The sequence below is a fragment of the Armigeres subalbatus genome, chromosome 2, assembly GCF_024139115.2.
Source record: "Armigeres subalbatus isolate Guangzhou_Male chromosome 2, GZ_Asu_2, whole genome shotgun sequence".
Lineage (NCBI taxonomy): Eukaryota > Metazoa > Arthropoda > Insecta > Diptera > Culicidae > Armigeres > Armigeres subalbatus.
Window position 1 is genome coordinate 263,152,471 of NC_085140.1, and position 18,690 is coordinate 263,171,160.

The 18,690-nt window shown below is 36.5% G+C and overlaps 1 protein-coding gene across 3 annotated transcripts in view; it reads right to left on the reverse strand.

Moving 5' to 3' along the window:
- Positions 1-18,690, reverse strand: part of LOC134212167 (neprilysin-3) — a 51,430-nt gene that overhangs the window by 23,402 nt on the left and 9,338 nt on the right. The window contains exons 1-2 of one of the 3 annotated variants that reach the window (XM_062689786.1): positions 2,241-2,399; positions 1,621-1,897 (exon numbers count right to left, since the gene is read on the reverse strand). In XM_062689786.1, coding sequence (XP_062545770.1) covers positions 1,621-1,897 — 277 coding nt within the window. In that variant the 5' untranslated portion in view covers positions 2,241-2,399. Of the gene's footprint in view, positions 1-1,620; positions 1,898-1,983; positions 2,174-2,240; positions 2,400-18,690 lie in introns of those variants that run through there. The other 2 variants (XM_062689787.1, XM_062689785.1) reach the window with 2 other exon arrangements.

Below are 18,690 nucleotides of genomic sequence, written 5' to 3' on the forward strand. Positions count from 1 at the left end.
TAAGTCTTGTATGAAGCTTGATGTATAATGCCGCTAACTGCAAGTCGGTTCCACCTGTATATGACATCCACATACCGAGGTGGATTGACTTGAGGTTAGCGGCAGTATAAATTTAATATGCATTGGAAAGTTTAACGGAATAACAAAAATTTTAGACAATTTCTTGGAGAGCCATATATCCCGTTAGTCTTCAGATCCGTTTTCCATATATTTCATGAGCTAGGGTTATTTCCATTTAGAGCGTAAAAATAGGGGGTACCTCAATAAAGTCACAAGTTCAAAGGGGTTCCTCTCAAGGGAAAGGTTGAGAACCGCTGTTGTAGAGGATACCATCGATTATGTGGAGAAATTGCGTCAAGAAAAGGATACAGTTACGTTGGAAGATGTGACAAAGGCTATCCAGGAGGCAATTATACTACAAGCAAATATGTAGCAGGATCAATTTGATGCTTTAGGGTCTAGTTCCTGATGAGATTTTGGCAAATACAATGATGAGGTATGAAACTAATTTTTATCCAATTTCTGAAAATCAATACATTTGCCACCTGGTAAGTCGCCAGCAATATGGTATTCTGCTAGGTGGGTCGCATATCCAAAAAGTTTGGGAACCTTTGCTCTAGAACTATTGCTCTAGCAATTTTGCATATGCCCGGTTCTAAAGTACATATTTTGGTAGGTTCTTATACATAATTGTGAATGTTTCAACCTTTTAAAAGTAGGTTCTTTTAGATTTTTTCAGATTGTTTTCGTATTTTGGAAGTCTTATTTTACTGTAGGGTTGCATATCGTCGTTACGTAATATTAACAAATGTCTTGTGATATTTCTCAAAGCATTGTTTGTGTTGATTAACTATCGCAAATATTTAGAAATAGCCCCCCCTTTAGCCATCATCAGCTTCACATGTAACAGCTGACACGCGCGAATTCTAATACTAAGTCCTCCCAAGTTTTCTCAATATCTACGCTGTTTTTGTGCTCTTTCAAGAGGATCATTTATATCCCTGCAAAATAGAGTCCAGTCGCACAAATATTTGATCATTTGACTAATTTTCTGAGCAGGGAAAAATATCCTCCCCTAACTCTCTAATCTGAATCCGGAGGATTTTTTTCCTTCGATCTTACTTGCTGTCCAAAGCGAATGACCACACAGTCTAGATTTTGCTTCATTTTAAGGCGGATATCCAGAAATCTTGGAAGGACTTGCACATGGAATTCGTGCGTACCACCTGTTACGGTAAAAAGCTAGTAAACAGGCTGAAGTAGAGATATTGTGAATCATTATCTGCAGTTAATCTACTCAAACAATACGTCCAAAAAATATCAGTAGACATTTAATACGTAACATATGCTTTATTGTAGGGCACTTTGAAAATGTATCCGAACTTATTGAGCAATATTAAAGTAAAATTCCAGGAACTAGAAATCTGAAAGCAAGTTTACTGTGATTAAACCATTTGAAATAGTGCCACATTCCACCTGATTCTATGCAGAAACGACACATAAGGAACAAATACTACCAATGTTCATTCGCTTCTTGTGCATTGCTATAATTAAATTCGCATCCCTCCGACGACGTCAGCCAGTCAACTATAGCTAATCACCTCCCCCCCATTCACTCACCTCTGTATATGTTGGAGTCAACGTGGGGCTGCACGTGCAGTATTCTGGTGCTTTCGGTTGCCAGTATGCTGATCAGGGCGACAATCGTCACAACCGATATCAGCACCAGCAGCAGCAGTACCCGCTCTAGTCTGCTGCGGGCGTTCCACAGCGATGTCCCCCTTGCCGCGTGATACCGAATGTGCCTCGTCGGACTGTGTCTAGTCTCTGTGATCTGGACCGAGCCAATGCTGCTGCTGTCCTCATCGGCAAACTGTGCCTGTTTGTATCGGGTCATCTGCGGGTGAAAGATATATGCATGGAGGAATTGCGCCGTTTAGAATGTCTATTGAGGGTGGTTGAGTAATGAAAAATAAGAGTTGCCTTCAATTAACGACCCCCCTCGGAGCCAACACTGATGACTTTCGATTCGATCGTCCACAAACAAATCACTCTTTCTCATTTAGGTGCAGACAGGAAAGTTGACGCAAATCAATTCAGCGTCGGCAGGCTTTTCAATAGATACGGCAATTAGATTTACGCTCCTATCGCATAGGGTGCCGAGCGCGATTTGCACATCAGCAAGAGGACTTTCGCTAGCGGGGCGGCAGCCAAGTGCAAGTTCGATTAGCGTCACTAACCTTAAAGAGGGTTTCAAGTTTGAACAGATAAACCCGAGCACCGCTCGTCCGCTTCTGTAGGTTCTGATAATGTAAACAAGCACTGTTTTCGCGCGTAGATACGATTCACTCCGTTGATAGCGGCCGCTTCTGGCAAATAGTAGGGAAGTACTACATGTTCAGTGTGCCCTCCTCTTAGAAAATAGCAGCCGGCTACTTCTTTATAAGACGTGTACCACTTTAAATCGGTATGTACGCACGTTATTTTTACACAGACAATTATTGTTACTAATCGTAATGAACAGTGCTATTTACATATTTACTTATAAAATGTTTTTGATGATAAAACAATGTTTTTGTCATAAAAGAACTAAAGTGCTATAAATAAAGCCATATCTGCTTTAAAGATATTATTACTTGTTATGTGCCTGAAGTTTGTAAAAATATCCATATCAAATAATTTAATTTTACACTATTTTTTTCGCTCGTAATTTTGATCGTGTGACTTCAATTTGCCACCCAAGCCCTTGCAACATGTTTCAAAAAATCCTAAATAATTCAAAGAAAAATCACATGGTAATTAATATACGGTAAACATTTTGGATGAGTACAAAATTAAGAAAATGTAAATCGTGTGAAAACAGAAATTGGCTGCCTACAGTTGCATGAGACTGTCTAAGAAGGCATTTTCGATTCCGGATCCGGTAAAAGGGATCTTCTTGACTTGGAAATTTTCTTGACTTCTCTGGGCATAGAGCATCCTTGTACTTGCTACACAATTTGCTGATACATGCATCAAGTTTAAACTGCACTGTAACCTAATTACCATAAGCAACAAGCTTGCGACATAAAGCCTGAAGGAAAAAAAGAACTTTGATCACAACAAACAAAACTGCCTTTTGCAACATTTTTTTCCCAAGAGGGGAAATCGACGATTTACTCTCACGCTCTCTCATATATAAGATCATCGGCCTCATCGAGGCACAGTACGAGGCCTTCTCATGTAGAGTGGGGTCTTGTCCGACCCTATCCGGGTTGTAGCTGGTGTAAGGCAAGGATGTATTCTATCACCGTTACTGTTCCTCATCGTAATCGACGAGATTCTGCTAGGTGCGATTGACCGTGAACCAAACCGCGGGCTGCTATGGCAGCCTATAACCATGGAGCACGTAACCGACTTCGAATTGGCTGATGACGTTGCACTCCTCGCTCAACGGCGCTATGATATGCAGAGTAATCTCAACGATTTCTGGCGGCAGTGCACAGCGATGGATTTGCTGTGTTAAGACGATCCGATAGCGATTAAAGCGAGTTGATGCTAGAATCGAATTTGAGTCATTTGCTAGGAAGCCGGCGTTGCCAGCGTAGGAGCGATTTCGGGCACTGGATTCAACAAGATCAACACGGAAAATATGACCAAGTGTTTGCAATGTTTGAAGTACATGTAGATGTATCATGACCGGGAGCTGAATGTGATCCTTTGCCGGAATGAAGCGGAGCTCCGGGCTTATCTGCTACTGCTGAATTTGAACAAATGCATTTTCATGTGGGAGGTATAAAGCAGTTGGGCCAAGCAAGTTTGCATTCGAACTGGAAAAAGTAAACAATCTAGTCAAAACCAGCGTCGGAGAATCCATTTATGGCGAAGCTTTAGAAGAAGTGTCAATCCTAGAAGATCACCAAATCGAAACCAGTTTTATTACTTTCGAACAAATCTTGGTTCGTACCATTCTAAAACCCATCATGACGACTAAGTGTTCAAAGTCCCCTCGTCAACCATTATATCATCGAAACTTATCTTGCCTCCAAACTATCATCCTCAGGAAACTCCTTCCAGCCAATCCTCTAGCGCATCTGCAGGGAATGCTGTAGGGCATCCTTGGGGAATCCTTTACAGATCCCGCTGGCAATCCTTTTGAGATTTTGGAGGGAATCATTCAGGAATTACGAATGGAATCCTCTAGGGATTCTGAAGGAAAACCTTCAGAAACTACAAAGGAAACCTTCTAGGGATTCCGAAGGGAATTCTTTAGGGATTCTGTGGCTAACACTCGGTTTGGGAACACTGTGACGGTTTGGGAACACTGTGGCGGTTAATTTATAACACCCTTTAGCTCTGACTTTAAAATCACTAATTTCACTGTATTTTGTAGTTTTAAAATACTTGTATATATTTGGATTTGTGTTTTCAATAGTGCTTGTCCAACGTATATTGTGAGGATTGGCGCAAATGAGATAATATGCAATTAGTTTGGTGAAGATTAGTGGAAAGTGAACGAATATTGTAGTTGTTTTAATATCGCTTTCAATCGTCTGGTACTACCTTAATTGCGGCTGCTATTGTTGTTTGCTGCTGCTGTTGTTGTTTGCTGCTGTTGCTGCCAGTGGTCGACTCTGTCACTGATTGGTTCCGTGGCGGAAAGTTGCTAGGCTATAAATAATTTCAGAAGTATTCTAGTACGTACCTTTACACACAACTGTTGTTTCGGTCGTGGAAGGCAAGGGCCAGTCTCACTGTATGCTGCTGTGCTCAGACAGTTTGCATACATACAGAGCTGGCTGTGGTCGGAGAAACGACTGATTTAGGGCAAACTGAACGAATGGGGATTAATAACATGAGGTGAGTAGTCCTGTGGAGTTCTTGATGATTACACGTAGTTGCTTTAAAAAGTGTCGAAGTGTTTGTTTTACCAGAGCTTCCACGGTACGAAAGTCTCCTGTATTTGATTTCGTAATACATTCTAGTACGTCACTGTCTACACTCTTGTGGCTCAGCAGTGGAAGGCAACGGCTGGTCTCACTGTATGCGGCTGTGCTCAGAAGGTTCGCATACATACAAAGCTAGCTGTGGTCGGAGAAGCAGCTGACTTAGTAAACACCGAAAGAAACTCAGTAGATTATTGGCCTACAACTAGTAGTGCGGTGGGATCCTTTGATTAGATGATGATTATCTAGCAGTTGAACGCTCAAAAACATTTCTAATATACAGTCCACAATTCTCAACCAATACTCGTTTTCAAGCTAGCGTAAATCAAACTAATAATATATTATTTTGTTTCCGCTTGTCTCTTTTTAAACGTGTTTTTTTGTCCATAAACATTTTTCTTGTCTTGTATTTTGTAGGTATGTCAAATTTGGTCGATATGAATAATGACAAAGTTTGGTGTGTTGAATGTAAGAGGCAAGAGCCGGATAATAATAAAATAATATCGTGCATGTATTGCTTCTCTGCAGCACATTTTAAATGTAAAAACATAATAGGTAATGCTGTTGGTCGGGCGAAAGCAAACATGTACTTCTGCACACCCAAATGCTCAGAAATATACAAACAGATCGTAGAGATGCAAAACAACAGATCTTCATTGATAAAAATGATAGCTTCTGAATTGAAAGAAACTGTTGCAAGCGCTGTTGCGGCTCAAATGACTAATGTTAAATCTGAGGTGCGTTTAGTATTTGCAGCCGTAGAAAAGTCGCAGGAATTTCTATCGGCTAAGTTTGAAGAAATGTTGTCAAACTTCAACAAACTTAAAACAGAAAATGAAAATTTGAAAAGGGAAATTAATGAACTATCTAGGTCACATACTGATTTAAGCAGAATCGTTAATCAACTGGAGGCTAACGTGGATCATTCTGATCGTAGGGCAGTCTCGAACAACGCAGTTTTGCTAGGGCTTCCAAACGTTGTTAATGAGAATACAAGGGAATTAGTTGACCGTACTTTTGCCCACATTGGAGTGGCTCTGCCATCTAATTCCATTGTTTCAACTACAAGACTGTATACACCTAACAAGACAAACGTGCTCGTCCCAATCCAAATAGTGTTTAAAGATAAGAATATTAAGCAGTTGGTTCTTTCATGTAAAAAAGAAATTGGAAGTGTGCTCTCAACTAATATTGACCCATCTCTAGTAGTTAATGGCAAGGCAACAAGCATCACAATTAGAGAGGAAATGTCTGCTTTATCTACTGAGCTATTACGAAAAATGCGTGAATGCCAGGAGTCATTCAAAATAAAGTATGTCTGGCCTGCTAGAGGAGGTGGCATATTGGTTAAAAAAGACGATAACTCTAAGCCAGACTTGATTAGAACTAGGGAGGATTTCAAAATTTTAGTTAATCGTTATAATGAATCCTCTAAACGAACCCTGTGTCTAAAACGCAAGGAAAATGATCAAAGCTAATGATATTACATTTTTTTTTAACTTGTTCGTCAAGGTCTCTGTGCTCTCAATTAAATGTAAAAATGTATCAAACGTTAAATTATTTCCATAATCATATCGATGATTTTAATATGTCTTGTCTTATGTCCGAAAAAATTGCGTGTTCTACAATGGAATGTACGGGGTATTAATGATCTACATAAATTTGATAATATTTTAATGTCGATGGATCATTTAGCTGTGCCGATTGACGTCCTCATCATTGGAGAAACCTGGATTAAAGCTGGAAACACTGCGCTATATAAAATTAAAGGCTACACTAGTATATTCTCAAGTAGAGAAAGCTCATTTGGAGGATTAGCTATGTATATTACACAGATAGAAAAAGTTGTTGAAATTTACACGAAAGTAATGCACATAAAGGGAATGCCAAAAAGAGCGTAAATTTCAACGATTTTATCGCCTGAATGTATGCAATTTCCATTGCATTATGTCAATTTTTATATGATGTATGCCACAGAAACTGACATAATGCTATAGAAATTGCATACATTTAGGGTGTACTTGTTAAAAAATATTCATGTACGCCCAATTTAGTGTAACTTTCCATGTCTTTATTTTTTACGCGCTTCTTAGTTTTCATTATTTTTTTCTGTGTAGAGATAATATTGAATATAAACTTATTGAGAACGTGTGCACTGAAGGTTTTCATCATATAAATGTAGAATTGATGTCGCATGGTGAGGTCTTAGATGTCCATGGTGTATATCGTCCTCCATCTTACGAGTGCAATAAATTCCATGATTGCTTGGAAAGTTGGCTCAATAAGAGCAGTAGTAAAAACCCCTGTTTAATCTTTGGTGATATGAATGTTCCAGTAAATATGACTAATAATAACGTTGTCCTAAAATACAAATATCTGTTAGAGTCCTATGGTTTTATTTGCACAAATACATTCGTTACGAGACCGTCTAGCTCAAATATTCTAGATCATACTGTATGTAAAATGGGTGATTCTCACCGGCTAAGTAACCACACAATATTTAACGACTTGAGTGATCACTGTTTGATTCTTTCAGAATTTAATATGAAAGTTGGCACAAACCGGATTATTTTAACCAAAAGAATAATAAATCATGAAAAATTAAATCTTGAATTCAAAACTTATGTTGATAATGTTGGACTCGTCCAGGATGCCAACAACTGCTCGGAAAACATTATATCCAAATACAATTCATTACTCGAGGATTGCACAAAAATAGTTAAAAAGTCTGTGAATGTTAAAGAAAAACAATGTCCGTGGATGACTTTAGATTTGTGGACGTTGATAAAAATCAAAAACAATTGTTTAAAAAGATGTCGTCGAAATCCCAATAACATTCGCTCAGCAACTAAACTACGTTTCTAAGAAGCTAGATTCTGCCAAAAAAATAGCTAAAAAGAATTATTTTGAAAGATTATTAGACAACACATCGCATTCTAAAATTTGGAAAAATATCAACGCTTTATTAGGTAAATCGGAAAATAAACAAAAAATAATATTGGAAGTTAATGGTTACCACATAAATGACAGCAAACAAATATGTGAAGCTTTCAACGAACATTTCTCTACAGTAGGTGCAAAATTGGCAGAAAACATCACTCCGGTAAACATGAGCCCGGTAGAGCACATTGCACCCATGGCAAATTCGATTTTTCTGCAACCATCATCCATAAATGAAGTGGTATTATTAATTAACGAGTTAAAAATAGGTAAAAGCCCAGGACCTGATAATATTCCAGCTAAAATATTGAAAAATAATGTGGTATCATTTTCGCGTATTATGTCCGAATCATTCAATAATATGATTCAAACTGGTATTAACTCATACTGTCTCAACACTAAAGTAATTTCAATTTTCAAGTCTGGAGATTCTACAAAAAACAGATAATTATCGTCCTATATCGACCTTATCTGTTATCACCAAAATATTGGAAAAAAATGTTGGTCAATCGCTTCATTAGTTTTTTTGACCGTTATAATTTGATTTATTGTCAGCAATACGGATTTCGAAGCGGTAGCAGTACAACTATTGCCATCACAGAGCTAGTTGACAACTTATTGGATGAAACGGATTCGAAGAGGTATGTTGGAGCCTTATTCTTAGATCTGAAGAAAGCCTTTGATACTCTGATTCATAACATTTTACTACAAAAACTAGAATATTATGGAATCAGAGGAATCGCAAACAATATTATTCGAAGTTACTTGGAGCATAGAAAACAGTTTGTCTCTTATAAAGAAAAGAGAAGTTCTTTGAGGCCTATTCACACTGGCGTGCCCCAAGGGAGTAATATTGGGCCTCTCCTTTTCCTTATGTACATCAACGATATAAACAAAATAGGACTCACAGGAACTCCAAAATTATTTGCTGACGATACTGCCATATTCTACCCATATACTAACCCAGAATCCATCATTTCAAGCATGGCCGAAGACTTGGACATCCTGCAGCGTTATTTTTGTAACAATTTGCTCTCATTAAACTTGGAAAAAACCAGATATATGATTTTCCGATCGCCAAGAAGAAGACCTCCAATAGTTCGTAACTTAATGATGGGCAGTCACACAATAGAAAAAGTTGATTCTTTCAAGTACCTTGGCATTCACTTAGATTGTACCTTATCTTGGGATCAGCACATCAAGAAAATCGCTGGGAAAGTTTCATCAATGTGCGGAATTATGAAACGAATCAGTAGCTTTGTGTCTCGAAAAGCTCTACTGATGTTCTATTTTGCTCATATACATTCACATTTGAATTATTTGATTATAGTGTGGGGAAGAGCATGTAAATCAAAACTGAAGAAACTTCAAACCTTACAGAACCGTTGCATAAAAATTATTTTTAACTTACTATATCCAACATCACAGATATACTCAGATTTTCCACATAAAATATTGCCATTACAAGGAATGTTTGAAGAACAAACATTACTTATGATTCATAATATTTTACATAATCCCAGAATTATCCATAATTTAGTTATAAATTTAACGCCACGTTTGCAGATTACAAGACAAATTAATCATCTATCTAGATCTCGCGTGTTTTCTAGCTTTGGTCAGAAACGGTTCACTTTTGTCGGCCCAGCAAAATATAATAATTTACCTAGAAGTCTACAAATAATATCTAATCGTTTAGAATTTAAATCCAACATAAAATCTTTTTTGAAAAGTCAAATAACACAATTATTAATTTGATTTATGTCATAATTCTTTTATGTTATCTGTTTCATGTGTATGTAACCGCCATAGAGAAATTAAATTAAATTTAAAAAAATAGTCACTTTTTTTCTAATAATTATATACGTTTGCTTATTATGCCTACACTTCGTGCTTCTTTAAAAGGATGCTCAATCCACTAGAAGTACCTAATTTGTATTTATAGTATTTCATCTCACATTTTTTTTCTATTAAATTTTTAAATTATTCTCAGCCAATTTTCAAGTTTTTCTTTTTTATTTTTCGTGTTGCTGTGGCTGAGAATTGAGTGTCCACTACCAGAATGGTCATTTTGAGTATTTTGGTGTGGGGGAGAGAGGAGGGTCACTAAAATATTTGTTTGCTGCTCGATTCATGTTGGGATCATCAGAGTTTAAATATTTTTTCCTTTATTTACACAGTTTTTGTTTTGAAGAATGTTTATTAAAATGAAAAAGTCAAACATTTTAATGGGAAAGCTAAAAAGTCGTAAATATACAACTTTTTGACCTCAATCAGCCATTAAGCTAGTACTAAAATCGATTTAAAGAGCAGCGCTATAATCAACCCAGCAATTACCAGATCAAAAAATTCAACCAGGCAAGTAAAGATCAGGTACGTTCTTTTAGTTTAATATAATATAACTATATTTAATCTATATTAGTTAAAATATAATATAACCATATTGTCATATGGAATATTTGGAACAGAACAGATCAAAAACTTATGCCATGGTATTAAACAGATTTTGTAAGGTTTTCATATATATAAAATTGATAGCAAAACTAAAACATAGTGATACTAGTTCCCAATCTACGAAGTATACATATTTTTATACTAACATATTTTAAGTTTACGTGTGAATATTTCTGTGGCACTTCCCTATCCTATCATGTGACTATCATCATCTTTTGGTTCCGTGGGCGACTTTGGGCTTTTGATTTTCAAAAAAAAATCAAACGAAAAAAATCCAAATTCAAAACAAAAAAGCTATCAACACACCTGAAAAATGATTAAAAAAATGGTAAAATCATTTTCAAACTACAATCATCATGCCCTCACGCGGAAAAAGGAAACCTCACGAAGGAAAACATCACGCTTGTGTTTGTTATGCAAAATCGCATCGTCTCACTTATTTAACTAAAACTTAACGTGACCCACTGATGGTTCAACTCATGATTGAGGTTTTGTAAGATGGTTTCATTGTGTTACAACTCACGTTTGATTTGAATCATTCACGAGCTTTGAGATTTTACTGTTCAAAAAATGGTAGATGTATGAAAAAATCTTATCTCTTCCCATCTCGCTCAGTATATCTTACAACCTCACCAAAGGTTGAAATCTGACCGCCAAGAACTAGGTATTTAACTCCTCACAGATCGAGAAGATTAAGTAACTGAACTTTAAAAAAGTTTTCTTTTTCATGATCACGATCGAACATCCAAAAACACCTCTCCAAAATGAACAGATTTAAAAAATACCACGCCTCGGGGGTGCTATGTGGTGTGTACTCCAAACACACTGATGATAATAGAAGCGTCCCTCGCTACAAAAGGCAACCTCTTCCTATACCATCAACGGCACGGCGAAGATCTGACGACGCTATAGCGGAATTCGCGAGCAGAGATGTACAAATTGCGCGCGCACATATTATTTTATTAGACAGTGATGATGTTCGAAGCAATAAACAAAACTTACGCTCTGGCTCAGTCAAATTAATTCTAATCTTCAGCTTTCAAACCAATTTATTTTCACGTGCCACGAAACGGTGGTTGCACTAGAATGAGAATGTTAGTCATCTTATTTTTTGTGATGCACTTATTCATTTTTGCCTTTCTCGTACAACGAAGTTGCACCGAAAGGCTGTCATTTCACTCCAAAATCGAACTTTTTATAGAAGTCTCGGAAACCCATGATGTTATATACCAATCGACGCAGCTCGACGAACTGAGCACATGTCTGTCTGTCCGTGTGTATGTATGTGTGTATGTGTGTGTGTGTGTGCACAAAAGCTAAGAAAAACATTAGACAACTTTTCGTATAGCAATCTTAAACCGATTTTCTCGCAACAAGTTTTATTCGACAGGGGGCAAAGCCTTGTTGATCACCATTGAATTTGATAACGATCGACCTTTGCGTTTCAAAATTATGAAGAAAATAGTACATTGAACCATATAAGCCCCATATAAGGTTGGTATCTTGACTAAATGCGAGAAAGGCAGCATCGAGTGTGAATAAAAATGGGTTTTTCTGTTGAGCACCGATGTAATGCCAATGAAGAAAAATAATAACAATTTTAATAAATATCGATATTTGGAAATTCTTTTTGAAAAAATCATAATGCAATCAAGTTTAATAAGTTTTCCAAGCTACATCACATCGTATACAGATAAAAAAAATCTTGGGATTAATCGTATTGCCTTTGTGGGTTGTTTATGGTTGTGATTCCTGAGATTAGAATCTAAGTGCTTAATGTTCCTGCATCAAAAGCAGAACTTTGGAACATCGACGTGCTCAAAAACAAATTTTATAGTTATCTAAAAAACAAAACAGTTCACCAATCTCATAAATTCTCCAACTCTTTGAGTATTGAGGAAATAATGACGTTACTATCGTATACAAGGTTGACAAGTGAGACTGTCTACCTTACAAATGATTCTGTGAAGAATAACTACTTTAACACAACAGTTGAATGAATCGGTTGCAAATAAACGGGCAGCAGGGAACATGCTGATGACTCCTCCCCTGATCACTGCGAGTTGCGAGGCTTGCCATAATAGTTTATGATGTGGTTCTGTCGATCCTCTTTAGAAAGGCTCATGTATCGGAAAGCAGGCCTTAACAAAACAACCGTGTGCCACTCAACGCGTATTAGCCCAAATCTTGGTGTGGGGTGCGACTCTAAAGTCTAAACAGACCTGACCAATAAGCAGCATTTAAAACAAATAAAAAACGATCGACAAAAAGGACAACTTAAAACTTCCAATCAGCTAACCCAGCTAGTTATTTGTACAATTTCCATTATGACACATTGTGATGAGTTGGCGGCGATATTCTTTGCTGAGAATATTGTCATTGTCGAGAGAAGATCAATATCCTTTAGCTGTTCAAATGCCAAAAAAACATTTCTCTGTTTCCAGTCCTTTTCATCATCAGAACTTTTACCCTACTAAAATGTTATATCAACATGTCCTAGGAAACATTCATAGTTTCCGAAGCACTTTTAGAAAAAAAGTGTTGTAATTAATTTATCGACACGTTGTCTTGAAAATTATGTTGTTCAACGCATGTGATATGGGATCTTCAACATCAGCAACTGATGGTAATATTTTACATCAAGCTAACTAATAATTTGCTTCATTACATGTACCTACCTTAACTCTTCTGAATCACAAGTTGTGTTGTTTTTTATCTCATTTTTTTGTATAGACACAATAATTATTTGCTCACGTTTGCAACTAATATATGATCGTGTTATAAATAATGAAATAGACATTCTACTTGTTATCTTATCAGTAGCATTGCGGACGTTTTTCCGTGTTACTTATATTTCGTTAGCTCCATGAGCAACACAAAACATTTGTATGATGACGAATAAGACACTTAAGGAAAATACGATTCCATTACATTGAATTGCTATTGAGCTTAATGTTAGTGAAAAGTCCTTTCAATAATTTCCAGTTTGTCTATCAATCAAGAAAATCAACTGTGACAGCACTACATAAGCTTATTTTAAAAATAGAAAAAAACTTTTGAAATAAAAGAAATTTTACTCGCTTCATTTTTTGATATAGAAGCATTGTTTGATAATGCATGACGATGACGAGAACTGGCTTACAGAAATGCTATCAAAACGTGAAATATCATCAGAACTTGGTAATTCATGCATATCTGTGAAAGCTGTAAAGAAGACGTCTTATCGCCTCTCCTCTCGTCATTAATAGTGGATGAACTATTAGCAAATCTAGAATCACTAGGATTCGAAGTAGTAAGGTTTGCTGATGACATTGTCATAATAGTTAAAGGAAAGTATGATGGTATCCTTTCAAATAGAATGCAACAAGCTTTAAACTTTACAATCAATTGGTGCAAATCTGAAGGATTAAACATAAATCCATTGATATGGAAACGTTAATATCATCTTCCAAACTTAGACGCACATGTTCATGGTAGAATTAGAGGAGAAAGTATAGATTCATCCAACAGAAAAAAGCTTAATGGTCTGTATAAACATGTTCACAATTATACTAAATTTAATATTTTTACTAAATTTAATATTGTATGTCGCACACAAAACCACATTAGACAAAGAGGGTAATTAAAATTATGATGGTGGAAACTTACACAACCAAACTAATCAAATATAATTGGGTAATTGAAGGGAAACCTTCGAAAAGGTTGTTCTACCGGTTCCGTATTGTCAATCAAATTCCTTAGACTAAATAGAAAGATGCGACGACGGAATTCTGATTTACATCGCCCACCTAACTTGTGCCGTTACCGACAATCATTCGATTTTGCTTTTATATGTCAGATGATTTGTAAATGTTTATAAATCGAGCTTGGTTGTAATAAACATGTGTTCATCTGTATCAATGAGCAGTTTAGCAATGATTTTATTAGTATGACTATGTTTTGTTTGTCGACAACTCTTTGGAAAAGTCTGATAACTTGAACACAAATATACTCAGTTGTGAAGTGAAGGAAGTAAATTATTATAATTTCATTTTCAGGCATTTTTAGAGAAATATTTTAATAATTTGAAAAATGATTCCACTATTCCATGTATTCTATTCCAGATGTATATCTTACATATGGAGCTAGCATTTTTTAGAAGGAACACTTCATACACGGTGAAAAAAAGGTGTAATAAGAAGTAAAATAGACATGAACGGCGACGGTCAAGCTGTGGAACCACTAACGCTGGATGATGTTAAGAATGCTCTAGGGGAAGCGGGGGGCAATATGCCCTAGCTAAGCAAACACTGCTTTTATTGTCTTATTTGTAACGCTATTCATTAGTATTTTTACATTATGCAACAATTAAACAAGATAGCTAGTTGATGCCATTCAAAAATTGTCAAAAATCTCAATCATATTGATAATACAGTAATATCCCGATTTTATCACCCCCCTGGTGAATTTTGGGGTGATAAAACAGGGTATGTGACAAAATTGGAAAAAAAATATTTTAATTTTTTTTAAATTTATTCCACAAATATGAATCATTTTATGCTTTGGAAAGCCCAAATGCGTGAAGGGTACCCGTTATTTCTTGTCGAAATTGCTTACAGAATATTTCACAGGTAGGTACTCAGAAGTCATTCGTAATAAACTACAGTCGGTGAAATTTATTTCATGAAATGTTGTTTTTGGTATTATTTACGAAAATAAAAAGAATGACAAAATTTTTTGGGGTGACAAAATCGGGTCGAAAAAGTGACAAATTCGGGACGTGATAAAATCGGGTCGAAAACGTGATAAAATCGGGGGTAGACAAAATCGGGGAGTGACAAAATCGGGTCAACACTGTATACACATTTAAAAAAAATGGTGATATTCTATCGCCGGAAAACTCATGAGGCAAAACGCCTTTTAGCTGGCAGCTCCTAGGGAACAAAGCACCATGCGTCGGCGAATCAGCATTCTGGTATGGATAGTGCGTGGAGACGCAAGTACATTGAAGGTTACTGCCACTAGGGCATTTTGCCTCAAAATGTGGAAATTTTCGGTTTTTCCAACCTTCCCATACACTATTTTGAAACTTTTTTCGCCTAACCTACATAATTTTAGATCTAGTTTTGTAACTTCTTCTTCTTTCTTCTTATTGGCATTACATCCCCACACTGGGACAGAGCCGCCTCACAGCTTAGTTTTCATTAAGCACTTCCACAGTTATTAACTGCGAGGTTTCTAAGCCAAGTTACCATTTTTGCATTCGTATATCATGAGGCTAACACGATCATACTTTTATGCCCAGGGAAGTCGAGACAATTTCCAATCCGAAAATTGTCTAGACCGGCACCGGGAATCGAACCCAGCCACCCTCAGCATGGTTTTGCTTTGTAGCCGCGCGTCTTGCCGCACGGCTAAGGAGGGCCCCTTTCAGTTTTGTAAAGGCTATTTTAATGACGGTAAATATGATGGAAACCACAAAAGGCGTTTTGCCTCGGGGGGAGTTTTGGGGCCTCTTCCCCTAAATAAGATAAACAGGAGTAAAGCTGCAAGGAAGGACGAGATCCCGGTCGAGCTTCTCAAACTTGGAAGTAAGCAGCTGCGTCAATATATCCACCTCATTATTTAAAAGATATGAGAAGAGGACGGGGCCCTCCTTAGCCGTGCGGTAAGACGCGCGGCTACAAAGCAAGACCATGATGAGGATGGCTGGGTTCGATTCCCGGTGTCGGTCTAGGCAATTTTCGGATTGGAAATTGTCTCGACTTCCCTGGGCATAAAAGTATCATCGTGTTATCCTCATGATATACGAATGCAAAAATGGTAACCTGGCTTAGAAACCTCGCAGTTAATAACTGTAGAAGTGCTTAATGAACACTAAGCTGCGAGGCGGCTCTGTCCCAGTGTGGGGATGTAATGCCAATAAAAAGAAGAAGAGAAGAGGAAGAACTACCTAATGGCTGGATGGATGGCCTCATATGCCCGATCTATAAGAAAAGGCACTGACTATGTAGGGTAAGACGGTATAATATGCCCCCCCCCCCTAAGACAATACCTATGATAACTTTTTACTTTTCAACGCAATTTATGCCAACTTCGTGTTATTTGGTAGTCCAAAAAGTCGCAAATGCATTGCCTATGAGTAGTCATATAAAAATATTGCAGAGAACACGTAATAAAGCTTTTTTGAAAAGTCGTGAAAAAATGAATTTCAACAAGTGCCTGGGCCCCACCTTAACCAAAGACGTTTCGTAGCCCTTCATTAGTATTTTATCAATCCCTTAATGAAAAGGTTACAGATCCTTATGTGCTTGACATTGAAAAACCAATAGGTCCATATAAGCAGGATCGATTTACATTTCAATAGTTTCCATATCATTTGGAAGCAAGAAGGAAAGTCCATGTTAACGGTGTGTATTCTATCCATGGACACACCTTAGAAAAAGTGCTTGAATACGAATTTCTGGGCCTTACTATTGATTCCGTAGTGAATTGGTCGGCCCACATTAACAAATTGAAAGCAAAACTAAGTTCAATTTGCGGAATATTATGGAAGATATGCAAGTTATGCCTCAGTCCTGTATGAAGAAGATGTACTTTGCTTTGGTACACTCCAGGTTGCAATACTTGGTAGCCATCTGGGGATCAGCAAGTAAATCCCATCTACGGGAACTCCAGGTCTTGCAAAATCGTTGTCTAAAAATCGTTTTCCGAAAGCCCTATATGTACCCCACTTATCGTCTATATTCCAATGATGCTGACTCCCTGTTACCAATAAAAGGGCTTTACGAATTCCAAGCTTTGGTGCAAATGCAGAAGATCGTTAAAGAAAACTCAACACACCACAATACGGTCCTTCGTAGAATACATCCGAACCGAGCGTCGCGGCAATCCAGTCATATCTCACTGCACTATGGTCCAGGATACAGATTTACGCGGAAAGATGAATTTTACGCCAAAACTATATTTTTTAGAAAAAACTTTTGTTCTACAAAATTGTTCCAAATAGTAAGGCCATCATTATGGCTCTACCAAAAAATAGGGTGACCCATCATATAAAAAAAATAGAAAATATTTTTTTTATTTCTCAGAATATTGACATGTTATGTTCTACAAAGTTGTAGCGCAGCTAATTCCAATCAATTTTGCTAAAAAAAATTTTCTGTAGCTCTTAAGTTGGCTGATTTAGAGCAATTTTACCTAATTGGATTAGGGTGTACCTCAAAAAAACAGTATTTTTGATCTAACTTTTTTGTTTCAGATTTCTCGAAAAAGTCATCTTCAGGTGACTTTTAGAGCTCAAAAAAATTCAACTTTTGATGGGTAAATATGCACAATATCTTTTTCCGATCAAAAGTTATAATCATTTTTCTGTCAAAATTACATTTTTTTCATAAGTTGATATCTTCGGTTAGGGCAAACCAAAAAAATATGTTTACACGGCATCTAAAAGAAAAATTAATATTCTTCATTATGTCAAAAAATTGAGGATGTGTTGTTTTTCTATCTCAAGTTTCACCAATTTTACTAAAATCATGTTTTTTCAAATAAATTGATATAACTCGACAACGGAAGAAGATACAGACGATATTCTTATAGCAAAACACGCGTTTTGAAAAGCCTCAAAAGTCTTCAGAAGGTGACATCCGTGAAAAATAAAAAATGAAATGAGCAGATCATAAATCTTGTTTTTTTAGGGACACCCTAATCCTGGTAAGTAAAATTACTCTAAACAAATGAGCTTAAGAGCTACATTAAAAGTTTATATAGCAAAGTTGATTGGAAAAAGCTGCGCTACAACTTTGTAGAACATTTTACGTCAATATTCCGCAAAATAAAAAAAATGAAGATTTTACATTTTTATAAAATTGCCCACCCTATTTTTCGGTAACTCTATAATAAGGGCCCAAGTATCCAAAAAACCTTTTTCTATCTCAAGTTTCACCAATTTTACTAAAATCATGTTTTTTCAAATAAATTGATATAACTCGACAACGGAAGAAGATACAGACGATATTCTTATAGCAAAACACGCGTTTTGAAAAGCCTCAAAAGTCTTCAGAAGGTGACATCCGTGAAAAATAAAAAATGAAATGAGCAGATCATAAATCTTGTTTTTTTAGGGACACCCTAATCCTGGTAAGTAAAATTACTCTAAACAAATGAGCTTAAGAGCTACATTAAAAGTTTATATAGCAAAGTTGATTGGAAAAAGCTGCGCTACAACTTTGTAGAACATTTTACGTCAATATTCCGCAAAATAAAAAAAATGAAGATTTTACATTTTTATAAAATTGCCCACCCTATTTTTCGGTAACTCTATAATAAGGGCCCAAGTATCCAAAAAACCTTGTAGAACCAATTTTATTTCTTCAAAGTATGCTTCAGACCG